The following is a 21,024-nucleotide window of genomic DNA, read 5'->3' as shown; positions in this document are numbered from 1 at the left end:
CCAATTATTGTTTGTTCAAAACTGAGACTCATTGGCCTAACTTAACGTAAAATGGTTTCAATTTGTGTTGAATTCAAAACACAAACCGGCTAAGTACCATATATATGAACACCATACAAGGCTTAATGACTGAAGCTGGACCAACCAATGAGAATGCCACGAGCCGTGTCATTCTCATTGGTTAAGGTGAACAGGTGTAAAAACCTGTTCACATTTTACCCGCAGGCTTAAAAAGCTTCTGTCACAGACAGAGCCTTTAATGAGGTGAGGAACAGACTGCAAGATAAGAAAGATTTTTATCTCTTTTTATCTAAAGTTTTTTTTCAAGGTGCACAATGAGGATAAAGGGCTTCATTTTCTTATGGTGAACTTGGCAATTTCAACATCATTTTTCGAGAATGCAGTAAGAGTTCTTTGTCATTGTGTGTGTGTGTGTGAGTGAGAGAGAGGGGGAAATTTACTGTTTTATATATATAAAAAATTCAAATATTTTGTTTTCTTTTTTTGTCAGAATGGGCCAGAGAATGTGGGTAAGTTTAATTTTATATTTATATTTTTTTTATTTTATGCAATTAATAGAATTTTTTGATGAATTAATTCTACTTTTTAAAGAAGTCTCTCATCTTTCTTTGTAGTAATCTTAAAAGAAACAGACATTCCAGAGGCAAACAAGGGTAATACTCATTCATTCTTATATTATTCTAATGACTACTACCACACCAATACTAGTTTGTAAACCTCCCAGTTTTGCTTTTTTTAGGTCATCGGCACGATGATATTGTGGAGGTGAGTTTTTCTTAGCAAAGTCTTGAAATCTAAATATCATTATAGCACATATGTATTTTGCATGTTTTGTGTTTATGTGCTTTTTGTTGTATATGTCACTGGCTTAGTCTCCAAGTGGGGAAAGGAGTGCGATTCTTGGTGACTACCTGTGGACATCCCCAGTCCCATATATCTTTGATCAAAGCCTTGGTATAAATATTTTATTTATTATTCATAACAATGTATTTGGTGTAAGCCCACCTGAGCTTTCTACTCTTCATTTTCTAAAGAGAAGGAAAATTGATGATTGTAAAGCACTTAACGTAGGGTCATTCCATGTGAAATCATCCTACTCTAATCTATCAATATTATGGAGAAATCAAGAGTTTTAGGCGTGTACATCAGTGAACCTTTTGAAAAATATCATAGGGGGGTCATCCGGCAGCCATGGATAATTTCACATGGAATGACCCAGTAGCGTGATAAAGTTTTTGGGCAGAGCTGAAAACATTTGCATTTCTGTGTTTTAAAATCATTTGCCGCTTGTGTTCACTATGTGGTTTATGTGCATTAACCAGTCTAACATTTGCCCCCATAACACCATTCTCACCAACAATAAGAGATAAATGCTCGAGGAGTCATCCTGCAAGCCTTTGACCAGTTCAAGCTCAAGTCATGCATTGACTTCAAACCAAGGGACTCTGAGAAGTATTACGTTGATGTCAAGAAGTTGGACGGGTGTGTATTTTCTGTTACTGTGTTGTCAACCAGATTTTGAGAGTTAACTGTTAGATAATTAACAAAAATATAAACCCACAGACATTCTGCTAATACTTTTTATTATGAAAACTATGCTTACAATTTAATGATAAACTGAGGACTTGTTTTGTTCTGTTGGTACATATCAATGAATGTGGCCTTTGGCTAGGTGAAGTGCATAAAGGTTCATTAATCAACGTTTTTCTTTTTTATTTTAGATGTTTTTCAAGTATCGGGCGAGTAAAACCCAATGGACAGGTCCTCTCCATCGGGCAGTCCTGTGATTTTGTGGACACTGTTGAGCATGAGTTTCTCCATGCGCTTGGCTTCTATCATGAACAGTCCAGATATGACAGAGACGATTATGTAATCATTCAGTATGAAAACATCGATAAAGGTTTAAATAATGATTTCTCTACTAGTATTCATAAATGAACTGGTCAATGTACCCAGATGTGTTGTGAGTATCATCTTGAATTATGCAGAAAGCATCAACTGGCTGGTTTCATCATGTGTGTCCCCTAGGATATGAAAACAATTTTTTGAAAGTAAGCAGCGAAGAGAGCACCACCCAGGGAGTCCCATATGACTACTTTTCAGTGATGCACTATGGACAAAATGACTTCTCCAATGGCAATGGGTCTACAATTATCACCAAAGATCCAGATTTCCAGAATGTGATTGGTCAAAGACTGGAAATGAGCTCAAAGGATGTTCTAGAGCTGAACCTCCTCTACAAATGCAGTAAGTGTATTCTGTCTAAAATGTCCCTGTGAACAAAAGGTGCATCTTTATCTGAGGAAAGGTACATAATGTGACCATGATGATGCTGTCAACAGAAAGATATTAAGTTTAGACTAAAACTAAAACAGCTTTGTTTGGCTGCAGTTCATATTTATGATTAACATCAGCCGACAGTGAGCAGGAAGCAGCCTCACACTAACACACAAAAGAAGGAGTGTCTGCTCCTACAAAGCCATTTATAGTCAAAGGTTGAAAGTGAGTCAGAATTTTCAAGGCTCAAAAGAACAGCTTATATGAAGCATATTTAGATGCACATGAGCAGGTTTTACCAATGATTTTAACACATACGTATACAACAACTGTGTCTACTAGACTATATTGAGACTGAGGCTCAAATTTCATGTTTTCTGGTGATGTAACTCAAATGTGACATAGTTCTGTGCAGTCACACACCATCAGTCCTTACACTGACGTGTGAAGGTGTGTGCCATCTCAGAGGACAGTGACACTCACAGTCACGTCAGAGACAAGTCTGACACCAAATGAATGTGAACCGTCAAGATAAACAAGTCTGATCCACGTGACAAATCATTCCTAGATTTGCAGACATGATCTCTGATCTGTTCTTACATTGCAGCCATAATCTTCAGATCTTTGATAGACTTAAAATACCTCGTACGGTTTTTACACCGTTCGTCATTAGTTGGTCATTACGGCGTTTTTTTTTTTACAAAAAAAACAAAAAACAACACCGTTAAATGCGCCGTTCTTTAAGTTAGTCACAGCAGCGTTTGTAGTCTGTGATAATGATCCTCTCTTGGTTTTCTTTCTGAATTTTACTGCTTGTGGCCAATTTCTGATCAACACAATCAGACCAAATCAATTCAGCACAGATTAGTGACTGAGTTACCTGTTGTGTAGTTTCAACTTATGATCTTACAGCATGAAGCTGATTAGGGTTGATAATGTAGTGGTTTGGGTGATGAGCTATGGATATTTTGTCTTTTTTGTTTAAGAAATTATTGAAATGATTTGTTCAGCACTAGATACCATTTCAAATTTCTGATAATTTATGTTAGAAATTTAGACTTTATTCACTTTCATTATCCACTTATTTGTATGAGTTTGGTAAAGAATACTGCAACTTGTATAAGTCCATCATAAATGCTCCAAAAAGTGTCAAGATTTACAGACCCGACCCGGAACGTGTGCATTCTCGCATGAGTTGTCTCGACAGCGCCCCCTACTGTAAATAGGAGGTTACTGCATACTAACATTGGATGGATGGAAAAACATATCTGCATGTGTCTGTGTATTAATGAACACAAGAATATGGTGATAACTGAGTTATGCTCACAGTTTAAAAGAAACATACATTTCTCCTATGGAAGGGTAACCTTACTGAAACAATACGGAAAAGTGTTAATGCTCCCATGACTAAACTTTGTATAGGAGACAAACGTATGTTCGGTTTTTTACAGAAAGTCACTGAAAAAGGTCATGGCCTTATTTTCACAATAGATTCTGAATAGATTCTGAGAATAAGGTCAGTATTCTGAGATTCTAAGAAAAAGCCAAACTATGCTGTCTTCACACCTAGACAGTCAGACAAACAAACTAAAAGAAAAAAAGATCTCCAACAACAACAACTCATGTCCAAGTGCTTTCTGAATACATCAGTACTCACAAAGACGAACCTGGATGAGCTGCATTCCCTGAGCAACTTGTGTGGGTTGTAGACTCCGCCTCATGCTACCTCTAGGGGTGAGAGCACTGACAAAATGCAACAGTGATCAAACATCAGGCAGAAAGGATGAGAGCAGAGAAATGGTCTGTGGTCAGCACCTGCAGAACCTCTCCTTTAAAGGGCTTGTCTTGATAACTGCCTCTTATTTCCACCTGTTGTCTGCTCCATTTGCACAACAGCAGCTGAAACTGATCCACAATCAGTGTTGCTTCCTAACTGGACAGGCTGATTTCACAGAAGTATGACTGACTTGGAGTTACATTGTGTTGTTGAAGTGTTCCCTTTATTGTTTTGAGCAGTGTAGTTAAAACAAGTCAGAAACACTGTTTAAACATAGACTTACACATTTTGGGTAATAACATCTGTGTAGTGCTGCTTGACAGCAGTGAGAATTTTGCTGCTGGAAGTTGGTGATTCCAAATCTATGACCCACACACACTCACACACTCAGGCTGACATTTTCTCTCAATCCTCAGAACACTGCACATTTAAAACACACAAGTGAAATACAAGGATTCAGTAGGTACATAGTTTTAAAAAAAAGTGAAAAAATACTCTTACAAGACAAAGTCCCTAGTGATCAAGTATGAAGACAAAAGAGTTGAAGGGGTTAAATCTTTAACAACGTGTTGAACTTTAAAAAGTTCACTGTCACTGTAGTAACAATGAAGAACACAGATCATAAAAGCTTAACCTGGCACATATATACATTATACCATTATACATGTGTTATCTTAGTAAATACAGGCTTACAATGATTTCTTATCTTACAGTAATTGTTCACAATGAGTAATTAAATAAGAATATACAAATCTAAATGTTTTTAAGAACTTAATTCCATATTTTGTGCCTTTTTCATCATCATACAGCGCATACACACATTTTATTGTTATTAGAACTTTTGTCTGGGTTTTGGTTCATGAAACTGACGCTCATTTACAGGAAACAGATGATGACACATCAGCACATTCCTTTTACTGGAATCATTGCGTTAAGTTATCGCAGCTTCCAGATTAAGAGGTACTGTTTTGATGCCTTGGTCCTCTGCAGGATTCACACTAACTACAGGTGACCACAGTATATTTAAATACATATCTGACAAGAGATAATACTGAACAGCAGACTGTTCTGAAGAACTGTATTGAAAGAACACTTTTACAGCAGTTCCTTTTACATAGAAACCTGAAACAGATCATAGGCTATTGGATACAATATGCATCAACAGTCAAAAGTCTTGAAGCTTAACCATAAAATGTTTTGTTTAGAGGCACCTTTGATCCATATACATGGATGACCAGTGACATTTGACCGCAATGTCATACAAATAAGAGATTCTCTTTTATTATTGCACATAAAGAAACATCATCTGTATGACCACACATTAAACTTTGACAAGAAGCTGGGACAAAATGTCCTAACTGAGCTCACACAAACAAATCAGAATATCTGAGCCTTCAGGTTAAGTATCTCTGCAGCCAGCTTCTCAGCATCCATCAGATGCGGAAACCTTTCCATGACTGTGTCCACCTGGTGTGGGTTGAATATGGCTTGCAGCTTCTTGCGAAGCTCTGACCTTTGAGGGTCAAATGCAGCAGGAGATGGTGGTTGTTGCCCCCAGCAATGGTACTGATGGCTGTTGTAAGAACAGCAAGAGTTGTGTGAGTGTGCGCAGTGTATTGAAGAGGGGAGGCTACTTGATGCCCTGGTTTGAGGTCGCCCCTGAAAGGGATCTGACCAGTAACTTTGCTGAGGGTGTGGCGCAACATTATAATAGTAAGGGTTGGAGAGGCTGTGCTGGTGGGGCATGTTGGATGGGAACATATGAGGAGGGTAGGTGCTATAGTTGGAGTCCATGTGACTGTGATGTTGGTGGGTTGTTGAAGGGACTGAAGGGGGGCAGCACCTGCAGGGCTGGCTGCTGCATGGAGGCATGGAAACTGCATGCATTGAGACATGTTTGGGTCCAGGAAGGGCACTCTGATGCTGAGGCTGGAGTCTGTGGGAGTTGCTGAGGGAATGGGACATGTCAGAGTACAACAACCGAACACAGTAAACAGCTGGTTGTGGTTTGTAGTTTAGATTTTTGCACAATTCATTTTACAACCTGTTTGTCCAACAACACAACTGTGCTCTGCTGCAAGAAACACTCACAGTTTTAGAACAAAACAATTTAATTATTTACAGTAAAATTAGCTTTAACAGCCTATCAAAGCACAAATCTGTTTTCTTGGTGGATCCAGAAATCATGAATATAAATATAATGTATAAATATATATATATATAAATATGTAAAACACAATCATCAAGAGATGAGCTCTTTGATGTGTGAATAAAAAAAGTCCAGCAGCTCCACGTTTTCTGGCAGGTACTGAAGTTTCTCCGCTACACTCCACAGCTCTGTCACGTTCTCCAGAAGCGGGAGCTGAGCTGGCCTTTTGGTGGGCTGATCTGTTGGTTCTGCAGTGCCGTCTGTGTGCGAGAGGCAGACTGATGTAGCTTTTATCTATCAAAATGTGTAACTATCTGACAGACATCATATCATGGCCGTGCAGATAAGCTCAATGCATAAATCAGTGTAATCTCATGTCCGATCCAACGGTAACAAACCTCTAGAAACTCCTGCAGTCTGCTGACCGAGCCCATCTGTCCGCTGCTCGTCACCGCTTCGATTCTGGAGACAACACAAACGCACATTTGAGCCATCAGACGTGATGACATCTGCTCATAAAACATTTTGAATGTGAAGCCAGCGTGTACCTGGGTAAGTATTCCTCTTTCAGGTAGAGCATGAGTTTACAGAACTGACCCTGGTACTGCTTCATCAGAGCATTTCCACAAACCTGAAAGAGACCCACAAAATGATCAACAACTCACAGAGCTCCTCTGATCCTCCAGATGACTCTGGAACAACCATCAGAACTCACTTCTAGAAAATCCAGCAGCAGTGTTGCTGTGATGTCAGCCAGCGGCTCCATGTTGAGCATCTGAGCCAGCCAGCGCCAGCCGTGGTTCAGACCGTGAGGAAGAGACTGAAACACAACAAGTGGCGAGTGTGAGTTATATTCTACAAACCCACCATGTGACCCTGAACAGGAAGTGAGGCGTATTCTTACCCCCTGTTTGGAGATGTAGGGCCACCTCATCTGGATGATGGCAGCGTAGAGACGGATCATCCCGGACATCCTCTTCAGGAAACTGTCCTGGTCTTCCACTCCAGATTCGCCCACACGGTAACCGAGAATCCTGTTGAAGGGGGGAGGGACAGGACCTGAACTCTGTGTTCAGACATTATGTGAGCAGCGATGCCTTTTTGAGTCTCTCACTTCTGATACTCCTCCACAGGCGTGCCGTCCTTCATTGGAGGATAGTGCGGCACAGCGTAAGGGCACTTCTTGTGCAGGCAGGCGAGGATGAGGTCTCCCACCCGAGGGTGCAGCTCCCAGATGCCAGAGGCCACCACAGCAATGGGGAAGGCGGCCTCGTGGTGAGACGCCACCTCCTCCTCTCCTTGTTTCTGTGTGGGGACAAGAAGTTATTTAGATGTGGCTCTTTCTCTCCTGAAAATGTTAGATCTCAAAGTTCTGATTTGGAGTTAATTGATTTCCTCATATTTTCATATCTTGACGGCAGACTCACCACAAACTTCTCAGCCAGTTTGTAGCTGACAAAGTCCAGACCCTGTGGATGCTGCGAGACAGAGACAGACTTCCCACCGGACACCACTGCTCCTCCTGACAGCAGTTTGTCGATCTTGTCAAAGATTTCTCGAAGCTGAGAACCCGAGTTGCTGGAGATTTGACTGACAGGGATGGTGGCTGCTTTCTGGAGCTCCTGCTTCAGTTTCTTTGTCTGAGTCATAAAAAAGTATGGCTCATGAAATCTACCTGGTGTTGATTGGTGCTCCACAAATAAATAAATCGGAAACATTGCTCAAAAAAGTCCAACCTGAGCATCCTTTGTGGTGCTGAGTTGTTCGATGGCCTGAGCACACTGAGCGGCCGTCTGCTGCAGCTCCTTGTACCATTTGAGCGTGCTGTCTTCAGCAGTGTTCTGCAGCCCTGTGCAATAATTCTTTTAAGCATTTAGCTGGTAACAGCCCAACAGCACAGACTTTCTGCCCTAAACATGTAATCATCAAGCATTTAGTGGTCTTGCAGTGGCCACACACCTTTCTTCATCGCCTTCTGTTGGGCTGACTGCGCCGCCTTCTTCTGCACGTCCTGTTGTGCCTGCAGCGCTGCCATCTTCCTGCGCTTCTCTTCCTGCTCCTGCTCCTCCTTCTTCCACTCATGAGCCTTGACCACCTCCTCCTGCATCAGTTGGATCAGCGCCCTCATCTCGTGGAGGGCTTGCTCAGCCATGGTCATGTCCTCCACGCTGGGGAACTGTCCCTGTAAAGACAGTGAGGTGAGTTTTTCCGCTATGTTCCCACAAGTGTCCTACAGAATGTGCAGTGTTTTAACTGACCTCGGCTGTCTTTCTCACCACCACTGACACCTGGGAGCACAGCTGGTTCCCACGGGTGCTGTAGGTACTGATGCTGGTTGGTGGGAGGTCGGTCTTTGTCTGACTGGATGGCCTCAGCAGCTGGTTGAGCTGCAGGATTTCTACCTGGATGGTGTGGAGGTTTTGCAGTCTTTCCCTGCCATCCACTTGCGTCTGCCTCTCAAGCTCCGCCTCCCAAAGTTGCTGCTGCTCTGGCTCAGCAACTTTTTGGCTCAGGTTCAGATTCTGATTGACAGAAAGATTAGGAGAAATGTCCAAGTGTTTAAATCAGCAGGACCTGAAATGATGTAGTTTTCTGCAAATTTAAAGGTGTCATTCTCGCTCACAGTATCTTTTCATATCATCATACCTTCATTCGGTGTCGCTGCTCTTCCTTCAGCTTTTCATAGCGGACCATGCTCTCTTTAGTTCTACAGTGCAGGAAGTGGAAAAGCAGTTGATGACACAGCATTTCAGAAATGTTACAATAATTTTACTCCTCGTTGTGTCTTACTCTCTGTCCCTCATGTCTCTCATACTCTGGTCTTCCTGCTTCTGCTTCAGCTCCATCAGTTCCTCGAAGCGTTTCAGCTGCTCTGATGCTGCGTCAGCCACCGCCACCACCAGCTTCTCCTGCCGCAGTCTGAGCGCTGACTAAGACCAGAGATTTAAGACATCAGTCAGGTAGAACTGCAGAGTCCTTAATAATCAAATGCGTCGAAACAGAGCACAGCCCGACCTTGGCCTTTTCCTGATGTTTCTTCTCAATTCTGTCAATACAACCAGCCGTCTGCATGGCTTTGGATGACAGCAGGGAAATGGCGGGTAGTGACACTGGACTGGAAACCTTGCTGACATCAGCCTCTGGAGTTTCACTATTCATTTCATCACTAACAGCCTAAAACACAGATTCAGCACACAATTAATTAAAAGTGTTTTTATTGTGAATCTGAGTGCCACCTCATCCAATCTGAATTTACCTTGCAGGAAAGGGGACTTGCCAGATGCCGCCGCTTGTTCTTTAAAGGTGTGGCTGCAGAAAATGTAGTGTTGATGGTGTTGATGTCAGAAACGGATCCTGCAGAGGAGTCAGGGCTGCAGCCTCCAGAGCTGGAGCAAAGAAAGGAGGACTTCTTCAGGGGCCTCGAGCTGAGGCGGTCCATTACGCCCGCACAGTTAGGAGACAAGCCGAGGTCCCCTTTGTATCCTTCTAAAATATGCTGCAAAAACACAGGAGTGCGTTAATCACAGAGTGCCTGAACACACAACACGGCTTCATAAAACAGAAGACACGATACACAAATGGTCTGGTAATTAATTGTGTAACGATATTTCACATCTACTGCTTAAAATGCCGCTAAGGAATTGTAGCTAGTGTCCTCTGACATGTACGGGCGTTAAATGTAATGCATTTTCACGCTAAATACTGGTAAACTAGCTGGCTAGCTAATGTTAGCTAACAAACACTCACCTCGCCTCTTTCCGCCCAGTACGGGTCGAACTTGATTTTTCCTTTTTTTGACATTTTTAAACCTTGTAAAGTTTCCCTTAGTAGATTTTTGGAAGCCATCTTGACAAAGTCGAGACTACAATAACAGCAGTGGAGATGGCCCAAGTGATGCAGACACTCCAAAACAAGCTTTGACTTTCAGCATTTGTCTGGAAACACTGCTTCAACGCGTCCTTTGATACGTCAGAAGCAGTTGAATCGCGCGAGTGCTTTAAACAACGCGTTACCATGGCAACCCAAGAAGACAGAGAAGCGTCTTTCTTAAAATACCTCGTACGGTTTTTACACCGTTCGTCATTAGTTGGTCATTACGGCGTTTTTTAAATGCGCCGTTCTTTAAGTTAGTCACAGCAGCGTTTGTAGTCTGTGATAATGATCCTCTCTTGGTTTTCTTTCTGAATTTTACTGCTTGTGGCCAATTTCTGATCAACACAATCAGACCAAATCAATTCAGCACAGATTAGTGACTGAGTTACCTGTTGTGTAGTTTCAACTTATGATCTTACAGCATGAAGCTGATTAGGGTTGATAGTGTAGTGGTTTGGGTGATGAGCTATGGATATTTTGTCTTTTTTGTTTAAGAAATTATTGAAATGATTTGTTCAGCACTAGATACCATTTCAAATTTCTGATAATTTATGTTAGAAATTTAGACTTTATTCACTTTCATTATCCACTTATTTGTATGAGTTTGGTAAAGAATACTGCAACTTGTATAAGTCCATCATAAATGCTCCAAAAAGTGTCAAGATTTACAGACCCGACCCGGAACGTGTGCATTCTCGCATGAGTTGTCTCGACAGCGCCCCCTACTGTAAATAGGAGGTTACTGCATACTAACATTGGATGGATGGAAAAACATATCTGCATGTGTCTGTGTATTAATGAACACAAGAATATGGTGATAACTGAGTTATGCTCACAGTTTAAAAGAAACATACATTTCTCCTATGGAAGGGTAACCTTACTGAAACAATACGGAAAAGTGTTAATGCTCCCATGACTAAACTTTGTATAGGAGACAAACGTATGTTCGGTTTTTTACAGAAAGTCACTGAAAAAGGTCATGGCCTTATTTTCACAATAGATTCTGAATAGATTCTGAGAATAAGGTCAGTATTCTGAGATTCTAAGAAAAAGCCAAACTATGCTGTCTTCACACCTAGACAGTCAGACAAACAAACTAAAAGAAAAAAAGATCTCCAACAACAACAACTCATGTCCAAGTGCTTTCTGAATACATCAGTACTCACAAAGACGAACCTGGATGAGCTGCATTCCCTGAGCAACTTGTGTGGGTTGTAGACTCCGCCTCATGCTACCTCTAGGGGTGAGAGCACTGACCAAATGCAACAGTGATCAAACATCAGGCAGAAAGGATGAGAGCAGAGAAATGGTCTGTGGTCAGCACCTGCAGAACCTCTCCTTTAAAGGGCTTGTCTTGATAACTGCCTCTTATTTCCACCTGTTGTCTGTTCCATTTGCACAACAGCAGCTGAAACTGATCCACAATCAGTGTTGATCCTAACTGGACAGGCTGATTTCACAGAAGTGTGACTGACTTGGAGTTACATTGTGTTGTTGAAGTGTTCCCTTTATTGTTTTGAGCAGTGTAGTTAAAACAAGTCAGAAACACCGTTTAAACATAGACTTACACAGAAACATCATTTTGGGTAATAACATCTGTGTAGTGCTGCTTGACAGCAGTGAGAATTTTGCTGCTGGAAGTTGGTGATTCCAAATCTATGACCCACACACACTCACACACTCAGGCTGACATTTTCTCTCAATCCTCAGAACACTGCACATTTAAAACACACAAGTGAAATACAAGGATTCAGTAGGTACGTAGTTTTAAAAAAAAGTGAAAAAATACTCTTACAAGACAAAGTCCCTAGTGATCAAGTATGAAGACAAAAGAGTTGAAGGGGTTAAATCTTTAACAACGTGTTGAACTTTAAAAAGTTCACTGTCACTGTAGTAACAATGAAGAACACAGATCATAAAAGCTTAACCTGGCACATATATACATTATACCATTATACATGTGTTATCTTAGTAAATACAGGCTTACAATGATTTCTTATCTTACAGTAATTGTTCACAATGAGTAATTAAATAAGAATATACAAATCTAAATGTTTTTAAGAACTTAATTCCATATTTTGTGCCTTTTTCATCATCATACAGCGCATACACACATTTTATTGTTATGAGAACTTTTGTCTGGGTTTTGGTTCATGAAACTGACGCTCATTTACAGGAAACAGATGATGACACATCAGCACATTCCTTTTACTGGAATCATTGCGTTAAGTTATCGCAGCTTCCAGATTAAGAGGTACTGTTTTGATGCCTTGGTCCTCTGCAGGATTCACACTAACTACAGGTGACCACAGTATATTTAAATACATATCTGACAAGAGATAATACTGAACAGCAGACTGTTCTGAAGAACTGTATTGAAAGAACACTTTTACAGCAGTTCCTTTTACATAGAAACCTGAAACAGATCATAGGCTATTGGATACAATATGCATCAACAGTCAAAAGTCTTGAAGCTTAACCATAAAATGTTTTGTTTAGAGGCACCTTTGATCCATATACATGGATGACCAGTGACATTTGACCGCAATGTCATACAAATAAGAGATTCTCTTTTATTATTGCACATAAAGAAACATCATCTGTATGACCACACATTAAACTTTGACAAGAAGCTGGGACAAAATGTCCTAACTGAGCTCACACAAACAAATCAGAATATCTGAGCCTTCAGGTTAAGTATCTCTGCAGCCAGCTTCTCAGCATCCATCAGATGCGGAAACCTTTCCATGACTGTGTCCACCTGGTGTGGGTTGAATATGGCTTGCAGCTTCTTGCTAAGCTCTGACCTTTGAGGGTCAAATGCAGCAGGAGATGGTGGTTGTTGCCCCCAGCAATGGTACTGATGGCTGTTGTAAGAACAGCAAGAGTTGTGTGAGTGTGCGCAGTGTATTGAAGAGGGGAGGCTACTTGACGCCCTGGTTTGAGGTCGCCCCTGAAAGGGATCTGACCAGTAACTTTGCTGAGGGTGTGGCGCAACATTATAATAGTAAGGGTTGGAGAGGCTGTGCTGGTGGGGCATGTTGGATGGGAACATATGAGGAGGGTAGGTGCTATAGTTGGAGTCCATGTGACTGTGATGTTGGTGGGTTGTTGAAGGGACTGAAGGGGGGCAGCACCTGCAGGGCTGGCTGCTGCATGGAGGCATGGAAACTGCATGGATTGAGACATGTTTGGGTCCAGGAAGGGCACTCTGATGCTGAGGCTGGAGTCTGTGGGAGTTGCTGAGGGAATGGGACATGTCAGAGTACAACAACCGAACACAGTAAACAGCTGGTTGTGGTTTGTAGTTTAGATTTTTGCACAATTCATTTTACAACCTGTTTGTCCAACAACACAACTGTGCTCTGCTGCAAGAAACACTCACAGTTTTAGAACAAAACAATTTAATTATTTACAGTAAAATTAGCTTTAACAGCCTATCAAAGCACAAATCTGTTTTCTTGGTGGATCCAGAAATCATGAATATAAATATAATGTATAAATATATATATATATAAATATGTAAAACACAATCATCAAGAGATGAGCTCTTTGATGTGTGAATAAAAAAAGTCCAGCAGCTCCACGTTTTCTGGCAGGTACTGAAGTTTCTCCGCTACACTCCACAGCTCTGTCACGTTCTCCAGAAGCGGGAGCTGAGCTGGCCTTTTGGTGGGCTGATCTGTTGGTTCTGCAGTGCCGTCTGTGTGCGAGAGGCAGACTGATGTAGCTTTTATCTATCAAAATGTGTAAATATCTGACAGACATCATATCATGGCCGTGCAGATAAGCTCAATGCATAAATCAGTGTAATCTCATGTCCGATCCAACGGTAACAAACCTCTAGAAACTCCTGCAGTCTGCTGACCGAGCCCATCTGTCCGCTGCTCGTCACCGCTTCGATTCTGGAGACAACACAAACGCACATTTGAGCCATCAGACGTGATGACATCTGCTCATAAAACATTTTGAATGTGAAGCCAGCGTGTACCTGGGTAAGTATTCCTCTTTCAGGTAGAGCATGAGTTTAAAGAACTGACCCTGGTACTGCTTCATCAGAGCATTTCCACAAACCTGAAAGAGACCCACAAAATGATCAACAACTCACAGAGCTCCTCTGATCCTCCAGATGACTCTGGAACAACCATCAGAACTCACTTCTAGAAAATCCAGCAGCAGTGTTGCTGTGATGTCAGCCAGCGGCTCCATGTTGAGCATCTGAGCCAGCCAGCGCCAGCCGTGGTTCAGACCGTGAGGAAGAGACTGAAACACAACAAGTGGCGAGTGTGAGTTATATTCTACAAACCCACCATGTGACCCTGAACAGGAAGTGAGGCGTATTCTTACCCCCTGTTTGGAGATGTAAGGCCACCTCATCTGGATGATGGCAGCGTAGAGACGGATCATCCCGGACATCCTCTTCAGGAAACTGTCCTGGTCTTCCACTCCAGATTCGCCCACACGGTAACCGAGAATCCTGTTGAAGGGGGGAGGGACAGGACCTGAACTCTGTGTTCAGACATTATGTGAGCAGCGATGCCTTTTTGAGTCTCTCACTTCTGATACTCCTCCACAGGCGTGCCGTCCTTCATTGGAGGATAGTGCGGCACAGCGTAAGGGCACTTCTTGTGCAGGCAGGCGAGGATGAGGTCTCCCACCCGAGGGTGCAGCTCCCAGATGCCAGAGGCCACCACAGCAATGGGGAAGGCGGCCTCGTGGTGAGACGCCACCTCCTCCTCTCCTTGTTTCTGTGTGGGGACAAGAAGTTATTTAGATGTGGCTCTTTCTCTCCTGAAAATGTTAGATCTCAAAGTTCTGATTTGGAGTTAATTGATTTCCTCATATTTTCATATCTTGACGGCAGACTCACCACAAACTTCTCAGCCAGTTTGTAGCTGACAAAGTCCAGACCCTGTGGATGCTGCGAGACAGAGACAGACTTCCCACCGGACACCACTGCTCCTCCTGACAGCAGTTTGTCGATCTTGTCAAAGATTTCTCGAAGCTGAGAACCCGAGTTGCTGGAGATTTGACTGACAGGGATGGTGGCTGCTTTCTGGAGCTCCTGCTTCAGTTTCTTTGTCTGAGTCATAAAAAAGTATGGCTCATGAAATCTACCTGGTGTTGATTGGTGCTCCACAAATAAATAAATCGGAAACATTGCTCAAAAAAGTCCAACCTGAGCATCCTTTGTGGTGCTGAGTTGTTCGATGGCCTGAGCACACTGAGCGGCCGTCTGCTGCAGCTCCTTGTACCATTTGAGCGTGCTGTCTTCAGCAGTGTTCTGCAGCCCTGTGCAATAATTCTTTTAAGCATTTAGCTGGTAACAGCCCAACAGCACAGACTTTCTGCCCTAAACATGTAATCATCAAGCATTTAGTGGTCTTGCAGTGGCCACACACCTTTCTTCATCGCCTTCTGTTGGGCTGACTGCGCCGCCTTCTTCTGCACGTCCTGTTGTGCCTGCAGCGCTGCCATCTTCCTGCGCTTCTCTTCCTGCTCCTGCTCCTCCTTCTTCCACTCATGAGCCTTGACCACCTCCTCCTGCATCAGTTGGATCAGCGCCCTCATCTCGTGGAGGGCTTGCTCAGCCATGGTCATGTCCTCCACGCTGGGGAACTGTCCCTGTAAAGACAGTGAGGTGAGTTTTTCCGCTATGTTCCCACAAGTGTCCTACAGAATGTGCAGTGTTTTAACTGACCTCGGCTGTCTTTCTCACCACCACTGACACCTGGGAGCACAGCTGGTTCCCACGGGTGCTGTAGGAACTGATGCTGGTTGGTGGGAGGTCGGTCTTTGTCTGACTGGATGGCCTCAGCAGCTGGTTGAGCTGCAGGATTTCTACCTGGATGGTGTGGAGGTTTTGCAGTCTTTCCCTGCCATCCACTTGCGTCTGCCTCTCAAGCTCCGCCTCCCAAAGTTGCTGCTGCTCTAGCTCAGCAACTTTTTGGCTCAGGTTCAGATTCTGATTGACAGAAAGATTAGGAGAAATGTCCAAGTGTTTAAATCAGCAGGACCTGAAATGATGTAGTTTTCTGCAAATTTAAAGGTGTCATTCTCGCTCACAGTATCTTTTCATATCATCATACCTTCATTCGGTGTCGCTGCTCTTCCTTCAGCTTTTCATAGCGGACCATGCTCTCTTTAGTTCTACAGTGCAGGAAGTGGAAAAGCAGTTGATGACACAGCATTTCAGAAATGTTACAATAATTTTACTCCTCGTTGTGTCTTACTCTCTGTCCCTCATGTCTCTCATACTCTGGTCTTCCTGCTTCTGCTTCAGCTCCATCAGTTCCTCGAAGCGTTTCAGCTGCTCTGATGCTGCGTCAGCCACCGCCACCACCAGCTTCTCCTGCCGCAGTCTGAGCGCTGACTAAGACCAGAGATTTAAGACATCAGTCAGGTAGAACTGCAGAGTCCTTAATAATCAAATGCGTCGAAACAGAGCACAGCCCGACCTTGGCCTTTTCCTGATGTTTCTTCTCAATTCTGTCAATACAACCAGCCGTCTGCATGGCTTTGGATGACAGCAGGGAAATGGCGGGTAGTGACACTGGACTGGAAACCTTGCTGACATCAGCCTCTGGAGTTTCACTATTCATTTCATCACTAACAGCCTAAAACACAGATTCAGCACACAATTAATTAAAAGTGTTTTTATTGTGAATCTGAGTGCCACCTCATCCAATCTGAATTTACCTTGCAGGAAAGGGGACTTGCCAGATGCCGCCGCTTGTTCTTTAAAGGTGTGGCTGCAGAAAATGTAGTGTTGATGGTGTTGATGTCAGAAACGGATCCTGCAGAGGAGTCAGGGCTGCAGCCTCCAGAGCTGGAGCAAAGAAAGGAGGACTTCTTCAGGGGCCTCGAGCTGAGGCGGTCCATTACGCCCGCACAGTTAGGAGACAAGCCGAGGTCCCCTTTGTATCCTTCTAAAATATGCTGCAAAAACACAGGAGTGCGTTAATCACAGAGTGCCTGAACACACAACATGGCTTCATAAAACAGAAGACACGATACACAAATGGTCTGGTAATTAATTGTGTAACGATATTTCACATCTACTGCTTAAAATGCCGCTAAGGAATTGTAGCTAGTGTCCTCTGACATGTACGGGCGTTAAATGTAATGCATTTTCACGCTAAATACTGGTAAACTAGCTGGCTAGCTAATGTTAGCTAACAAACACTCACCTCGCCTCTTTCCGCCCAGTACGGGTCGAACTTGATTTTTCCTTTTTTTGACATTTTTAAACCTTGTAAAGTTTCCCTTAGTAGATTTTTGGAAGCCATCTTGACAAAGTCGAGACTACAATAACAGCAGTGGAGATGGTCCAAGTGATGCAGACACTCAAAAACAAGCTTTGACTTTCAGCATTTGTCTGGAAACACTGCTTCAACGCGTCCTTTGATACGTCAGAAGCAGTTGAATCGCGCGAGTGCTTTAAACAACGCGTTACCATGGCAACCCAAGAAGACAGAGAAGCGTCTTTCTTAAAAACACATTTTAATTAAATATACTTAAATCAGAAAAACAAGCCTTAACACAGTGTTATTTATTCACTTCCACAGACTCTTCCATCACTTTCATGATGAAGTGTAGCTTTTCTGAAGGAAGCACGTGTCAGACGAGCCGCTGCTCACAGAGCAGCAATGGCTGGGAAATGGTAACACAGGCTCAGGGGGGTCCAAGTTCTGACCATACCGGTCTGCCCAATGGAAATGGCACAATTAGTACGTTTCTTCAATAATACAACATTATTCATTTACCAACTCATTCAGACATCCTGTTACTCCTTGGAAACTGTGGACAGCTAGACACTGTCAAAACAGTCGATGCTCACATTTACCACAGTAGTATCAACACAGACAACTGAAGCAGACAAGGATTGTGGTGCTCTTTGCTCTGGTGGTGGCTTCTTATCAGGTTTTACATCTCCACGTGCTTGGCTTATTCTATGTTCTTCCTCATGCTACTGTTCTGTGTCACCCTGTAACTTCCTCATAGCATAAAGTTTTGTGTAATTAAGGATGTCACCAGTTTTAGTAGTAGGTGGGTGAGAGCTCACCAAACAAGATTCCTACTTCCAGGACTACCAGCCTGCCTCAGTTCATATAATGTTCATGAATTGTGTTGTTTTTGGTTCATCATAGGTCATCAAGCAGGTCACTTCATGCATGCCAGCACAGCAACAGGTCAGCAGGGAGACTCGGCCTGGCTGGAGACAAACATAATGAGTCCCAAAAGGGACTGTCATGTCCAGTGTCTCCACTTCTACTATTTCCACAGTGGCAACGAGTCAGACGAACTTAACATCTGGATGAGAGAGTTTCAAAATGAACAGGACACCACAGGAACCCTGTACCTGATGGGACAGATCACAGGTAATGTCACATTATTCATCAGCCTCAGCTCACAAATGTCTAACTTACGTTTTTATCACACTGCTAAGCTATTGTGCACAGGTAATACAACATCCACAAATTGTTCTTCCAGGTCCTCCAAAATCTCATTGGACTTTGCATCATGTTTCTCTGAATGCCACCAAGCACTTCCAGGTGGAGTTTGAAGTTCATAAAGGAGCAGGACTCTCCAGTGGTGGCTTCTCAATTGATGACATTAATCTTTCTGAGACCGAGTGTCCACATGTGACTATTCAGCTTAATGACTTTAATATAAACACGCCTAAGGTAACATACAGTCCACGGCAGTACTCTGCAGAGGGCTACGCTTACCGGATATTGACAAGCATTAACGAATCAAACATTGAGATGATTTTGCAACTCGTGTCTGGTGACTATGACGACAAGCTGCAATGGCCATGCTCATACAGGCAAGTCACTTTCCAAATACTCGATCAGAACCCCAACATCCAGCTGCAGATGTCAAAGAGACGGAGTTTTACTACAGATCCAACTTCATTGAACGGTAATGGTAAGTTTACGAAATCAAACATTCTTAAAAAGTCACAAACTCAAGCACAGAGTAATTTCATTCTAAATAAGTCTTCTGGAAACAGGTAACCTCTATTGGGATAACCCTCGTATCATCGGAACTAAAATTACAGATGAGTACAATGCAACAATGTTTGTCGGACCTTCGTATGGTTATAACGTAAATCTTGACATGCAAACCAGAGACTTCATCAAAGGAGGGAGCGCCATTTTCCTTGCCCAATTCAAAGGCAGGTGATATTGTGTGACTGTGATTTTCTAACAAAATTTTTTTGTGATTTAAAACTTTGTTCTTTTGATAGATATCTCTCCTCTTCTTAATGTGAGTGTCCTCCCATGCCCTGAAGTGCGACCACCGCAGATTAAAAACCCTTCCAGAAATCAGAACGTTGGTCCGTGCTCACAACGGTAGGACAGTGTGTCGGGATGTGTGTGTTAGGATTTTACACTGAATCAGGGGTTGAACATTTCTGACAAATAATGTGTTGACTTTTTACAGTGGCGTACCCACCACCCCTGCATCTTTTACAACATCTAACAACAGGTATTTCAAATTGAAAAGTATATACATTTTTTATGTTATATATATTTACTACATAGTCATGCAAACAGGTATCTGGGCTCACAGTAATCAAGAATTATGAAATAAAACTTTTTACAGTGTCGTACCCACCACCGATGCACCTCCTACAACAGATGACAGGTATTCCACATAAAAAAAAATCACATTTTTTGCATTTTTGTTAGAGATAATTGTTGGTAATAACACTGGAACCTTTATGTCAAATAATGTTTCAACTTTTTACAGCATCGTACCCACCACCTATGCTCCTCCTACGACAACAGATGACAGGTATACTGTGGTCTTCAACTATTTAATTAGTGTCATAAACAAGTATCTGTGCTCACAGTAAGCAGAAAAATGAACCTGCAGCGTAAACAAGAGATGACATTGACAGTCATCTCTTGTTGTACTGTGTTTGCCTCTAATTTCACGATACATCAATCACTCTGACATGCTTAGTGTAACCCAGCATCCTTTAGATTACATTTATCTGATGGGTTTTTTTTCTGTTTCATTCTGTTGCAGCATTTTTGGCTTCTCTCCTGCTGTGGTGGCCTCTCCTGTCCTCATTCTGTTGGCACTGCTGCTTCTGATGCCCTGATGTGAATATCCCATCTTCATATGTCCTCTTTACATGGACAGCACCACTGAATTTGCTTTTACTTGTTCTAAAACAAGGCTGCACTGGGCATTGAATTCTGATCTGTGGCTGCCACTTGTTGAAACGTTTATATGCAGTACAATACCTAAAGGTGCATGGTTTAGGTGGTGGGATTATTTTTATAATTATTTGCACCTTTTTCCTTCTATATACTCAATTTTTAAAATAATATATACTCAGGAGATATATGCTGTCTAGGTCTTTTAGCTTTTAGCTTATAATTATATTTGTCTTAGACATTTTGTGCTGGCTTTGGATGCATATACTCCTGGCTCTTGCTCTTTTAGATAATAAATATAATACTATATGGTTTTTATACTTTAGAAATAACCTTGTATGTGTGTATTTAGCTACAGTATAGTCCCATTGGCCTTTTAGCATTCATTAAAAAGTTCTTTAAAAAGTGTGTTCCAGGGCACAACCCTCCCAAAGTGCACACACAAATATCTTCAAATTTTAAAGCTGTATTTAAACTGGTACAGGTGTGTAAACATTTTTACATTTTATAATTCTCGATATTATGATTTTCCTTAATATTTTAAAATGAAAATGGTAAAGAAAAATACAGCAAGTTATATACATATAATCTATACAAGTAATTTACCTGCAGGTCTTACAAGTTAACCACCTAGAGGAATGCCCAACAGGTAGCGCACTTGTAGCCCATACAGCCTGGTAATCCTGTGGGGGGCGGTACAGATCCCTGAGTGCTCATGGTCAGACTGAGGACATGATGTGAATTACAGTTAG

General features: G+C 42.3%; 2 protein-coding genes and 2 long non-coding RNA genes across 4 annotated transcripts; 3 read left to right on the top strand and 1 right to left on the bottom strand.

Moving 5' to 3' along the window:
- Positions 1-286: 286 nt before the first annotated feature.
- Positions 287-20,742, top strand: LOC114447969 (meprin A subunit beta-like). Its single transcript, XM_028424541.1, has 17 exons — positions 287-403; positions 512-530; positions 636-674; positions 761-786; positions 894-975; positions 1,386-1,503; positions 1,743-1,921; positions 2,050-2,268; positions 17,666-17,827; positions 18,248-18,478; positions 18,591-19,028; positions 19,114-19,278; positions 19,351-19,456; positions 19,548-19,592; positions 19,710-19,751; positions 19,857-19,901; positions 20,139-20,742. Exons 1-17 carry the CDS (start codon positions 362-364, stop codon positions 20,212-20,214), a joined length of 2,034 nt encoding a protein of 677 aa, XP_028280342.1. The 5' UTR covers positions 287-361; the 3' UTR covers positions 20,215-20,742.
- LOC114447984 (uncharacterized) lies at positions 6,344-8,178 on the top strand. Its single transcript, XR_003671876.1, has 3 exons — positions 6,344-7,245; positions 7,358-7,499; positions 7,646-8,178. It is a non-coding gene; the product is annotated as an uncharacterized LOC114447984 (long non-coding RNA).
- LOC114447983 (nucleoporin GLE1-like) lies at positions 6,344-10,238 on the bottom strand. The gene is made up of 15 exons (XM_028424558.1): positions 9,972-10,238; positions 9,502-9,720; positions 9,240-9,398; positions 9,015-9,154; positions 8,871-8,931; positions 8,483-8,746; positions 8,184-8,406; positions 7,961-8,073; positions 7,652-7,864; positions 7,339-7,529; positions 7,129-7,258; positions 6,940-7,044; positions 6,773-6,855; positions 6,623-6,686; positions 6,344-6,484 (listed from the first exon to the last, which is right to left on the bottom strand). The coding sequence occupies exons 1-15, from the start codon at positions 10,068-10,070 to the stop codon at positions 6,416-6,418; spliced, it is 2,133 nt and encodes a 710-aa protein (XP_028280359.1). The 5' UTR covers positions 10,071-10,238; the 3' UTR covers positions 6,344-6,415.
- LOC114447985 (uncharacterized) lies at positions 14,459-15,507 on the top strand. The gene is made up of 3 exons (XR_003671877.1): positions 14,459-14,561; positions 14,674-14,815; positions 14,962-15,507. It is a non-coding gene; the product is annotated as an uncharacterized LOC114447985 (long non-coding RNA).
- Positions 20,743-21,024: the final 282 nt, after the last annotated feature.

This window comes from Parambassis ranga, chromosome 16 (genome assembly GCF_900634625.1).
Source record: "Parambassis ranga chromosome 16, fParRan2.1, whole genome shotgun sequence".
Lineage (NCBI taxonomy): Eukaryota > Metazoa > Chordata > Actinopteri > Ambassidae > Parambassis > Parambassis ranga.
This window is presented reverse-complemented; position numbering and strand designations above follow the sequence as displayed.